Below are 3,372 nucleotides of genomic sequence, written 5' to 3'. Positions count from 1 at the left end.
ATATTGATTTGAGTATATTATATTTTTAAGCTATAAAGTGGGTCATGCATGATTAAATTAAATAATAAAATATAAAGTTATATTTAATAATTCATTTTAACTATTTCATTAATAAATTGAGTTTTAATTAATTAAGTAAATTGATTAATTGAAGTGGTTAAATTATATTATTTGGTCCTCTAAAATATCTACTATTTTTGGACAGGTTTGAGAGTTTTCTTCTAATTGCAAAACCGTCTAAATTAGGGACCAAGTCAACCCAATTTTTGGCTGCACATGGCTGACCATAAATCAATTTTTGGTTTAATTATACAAGGTCCTTGTAGAGTTAAAGAAATCAGAGATTTCCCCAAGATTTGCTGGTGACCGAGTTTTAGTCCTGAGTTGTTGTGGCACTCAAATTGACCAAAAATCAAGGAAAAATCAGCCACATTTCCACAATTCATGGCCAGCCACCTTTGGAAGAAGTTTCAAAAGATGGACACTCCTATTTTTAGCAAAATAGCTCCCTTGCCTCACCTATAAATAAGAGCTCATTTCTCACTTTTTCAATCATCCCATCATCCCTCACTCATTCATCATTCTTTCTTCTCTCAACTCTCTTAGCCATCTTTCCCCCTCACGCCTATCATCATCCTTGCATAAGGATTTTTAGCAAATTAGGCTCTTAAAGAACCCTTGGTCGGCCACCTTGGAGAGCCATCAACAAATGAGCAAAGAAAAGAAACGAAGGAGCCTCGTCAGTTAGAGTCTTGGGTGACAGCCACTCTGAATTGGGTTTAATCATTCTTTTCTTTAATTTCATATAAAGATGTTTGCTATGTGTTCTTTGTTCTTGTTTACAACAATGATAGCTTAATTTTATTTAAGCTAGGATGATTATTTTGATTAACTAATATTTATTTGATTCATGCTTATAATGTTTGAGCCTCAATCGATCATGTTTTCAATTAAAATTAAGTCTGTATTTCATTCATACGTGATTAAAATACACCTGAATTAGCTGAGCGATCCTAACCAGATGACGACTAATGGATGCATAATTGAAATGTGCATGCTAAATTTAGATCCTAACCCGATTGAATTGTAGGTTGCATAACAACTCTAACCAAGCTCTGTTATCTGCATAGTTTTTAGATTTGTGTGATTAAGTTGTTTCAAACCTAACACGTCCTTATTACCTCACACGAATGTTAAGAAACCCTTAGTAAATAAGGATCATTAAAAAGCGTATTTACTAAGTAAAGGATTCTGAAAGGACTTAACGTGTTTTCCAAACTCATGAAAGATCGAGTTGCCATGGAATGTTTTTCCGAATGTTATTAAGCATGTTGATAATAAATTGAGTTTAAATAAAGTAATTGTCCTAGTTTATTTATGTTATAATTGTTGCAAATTGGGTTAAATTTACTAAAATCTATTTTATTCATATAGTTTGCATACTTAGGATAATTTGCATTAGGGATCATTGCATTTAGTTTAATATATTTTAATCACCACTTCTCAACTATATTGTGTTTTTATTTATCAAATTGTTAATATAATTTTACAAATTAAGTGACTTAGCATAAATACAATCCCTGTGGAGATGATAACTCGATACTTACTTATTACTTGATAACGACTATGTACACTTGCACAAACCCCAGCGTTACAATGGTGTCTCCAGATTTTCAACACAAAAACCACCGCAGCCAACTCGAGATCATGTGTCGGATAATTCCCTTCATGTGTACTAAGCTGACGGGACGCATAAGCCACAACTTTTCCATCTTGCCTCAATACATATCCCAAACCGACCTGTGATGCATCACTGTAGACTATAAATTATTTACCAGATTCAGTTTGTATCAGCACAAGAGCCTGAGTCATAACAGACTTGAGCTTCTCAAAGCTCGATTGTTGTGTATAAGTCCAAACAAAAGGAACACCCTTGCACAGAAGCTTAGTCAAAGGACCTACAATCAGAGAGAACCCCTTGACAAACCGCCGATAATATCCCTCAAGACCCAGAAAATTGCAGATTTTAGATATATTCTTAGGCTGTTTCCAATCAAGCACAGCCTCAATCTTTCTTGGATCAATACGGATCCCCTCAATAGGAACCACATGCTTCAGAAAAGTCACCTCACGCAACCAGAACTCACACTTGCTCAACTTAGCGTAGAGCTGTTTCTCACAAAGTATCTAAAGAACTACTCTAAGATGCTCATCATGCTCATCGTCGGTATTAGAGTAAACCAAAATATTGTCGATGAAAACCACAACGAACTAATCCAAGTATCGCTGAAAGACTCAATTCATCAGATCCAAGAATGCAGCTAGAGCATTCGTTAGACCAAAAGGCATAACTAGGAACATGTAATGTCCATAACGAGTCCTAAATGCAGTCTTATGAACATTAGATTCCTTAACTCTAAGCTAATGGTACCCAGAACGGATATCTATTTTCGAGAACACTGAAGCCCCTCGAAATTGATCAAATGGATCGTCGATCATCGGAAGTGGATACTTATTCTTCACTGTTAGTTTATTCAGTTGCCGATAATCAATACACATCCTCATGGTCCCATCCTTATTCTTTACAAATAGAACCAATGCCCCCTACGTAGACACACTAGGGTGGATGAAACCAAGGTCCAAAAGCTCTTGAAGTTGAGCTTTAAGCTCTGTAAGCTCCTTCGGTGCCATTTGGTAGGGAGCGATGGACACCGGAGCTGTACTCGGTAGAAGCTCAATGCCAAACTCAACTTCTCGATTTAGAGGTTACCTGGTAACTCTTCAGGACAAACATCTAAAAAATCCCTTACTATTTTGATATCCCCGATAGAAGAGTCCCAAAAAAAAAACACTAACGTAAGCCAAATATGCCTCATACCTTTTTCGAACCAGTTTCTCAGCCACAAGAGTGGAGATCACATTCGACAGATAATCTCGACGCTCACTGATCACAACCACTTCCTTATCATCCTCGGTCATCAGAACGACCCTCTTAGTCGCGCAATATAAACAAACTCAGTGCTCTACCAACCAGTCCATACCCAGAATCAAGTCAAACTCCCCAAACGATAACTCCATCAGATTTGTAAGAAATACAACCCCTTGCACATCTAACGAAACATCTCTATAAAGTTTACTAACCTGAACAGACTCCCTCAATAGACTTAATACAATAATCTAACTAGAAGTGCTCTCAACAGAAATCCCCAGGTTTTCAGATATAGTACTAGCTACATAGGAGTGTGTAGAACCTATGTCTATTAGAGTAGTATAAGGTACATCAAAAATAAAGAACGTGATGATAACATTAGGAGTATCTTTATCCTCTCGACGCCGAGTAGCATAAACCAACGCAGGCTGCCTCACCTCAGT

The 3,372-nt window shown here is 36.6% G+C and overlaps 1 protein-coding gene across 1 annotated transcript; it reads right to left on the bottom strand.

Moving 5' to 3' along the window:
* Positions 1–1,827: 1,827 nt before the first annotated feature.
* Positions 1,828–2,979, bottom strand: LOC121224958 (uncharacterized mitochondrial protein AtMg00860-like). Its single transcript, XM_041108613.1, has 2 exons — positions 2,857–2,979; positions 1,828–2,169 (listed from the first exon to the last, which is right to left on the bottom strand). The coding sequence occupies exons 1-2, from the start codon at positions 2,977–2,979 to the stop codon at positions 1,828–1,830; spliced, it is 465 nt and encodes a 154-aa protein (XP_040964547.1).
* Positions 2,980–3,372: the final 393 nt, after the last annotated feature.

The sequence above is a fragment of the Gossypium hirsutum genome, chromosome D13 (assembly GCF_007990345.1).
Source record: "Gossypium hirsutum isolate 1008001.06 chromosome D13, Gossypium_hirsutum_v2.1, whole genome shotgun sequence".
Lineage (NCBI taxonomy): Eukaryota > Viridiplantae > Streptophyta > Magnoliopsida > Malvales > Malvaceae > Gossypium > Gossypium hirsutum.
The sequence above is the reverse complement of the archived record's forward strand: the minus strand, read 5'-3'. Positions and strand labels throughout refer to the sequence as shown.

Excerpts from the sequence above, each read along its gene's own strand:
- LOC121224958 (XM_041108613.1), bottom strand. The coding sequence starts at position 2,979 with ATGACCGAGGATGATAAGGAAGTGGTTGTGATCAGTGAGCGTCGAGAT. Across the intron at positions 2,170-2,856 it reads ATGAGGCATATTTGGCTTAC|CTCTACGCTAAGTTGAGCAA; the intron begins GTTAGTGTTTTT and ends TGTGAGAAACAG.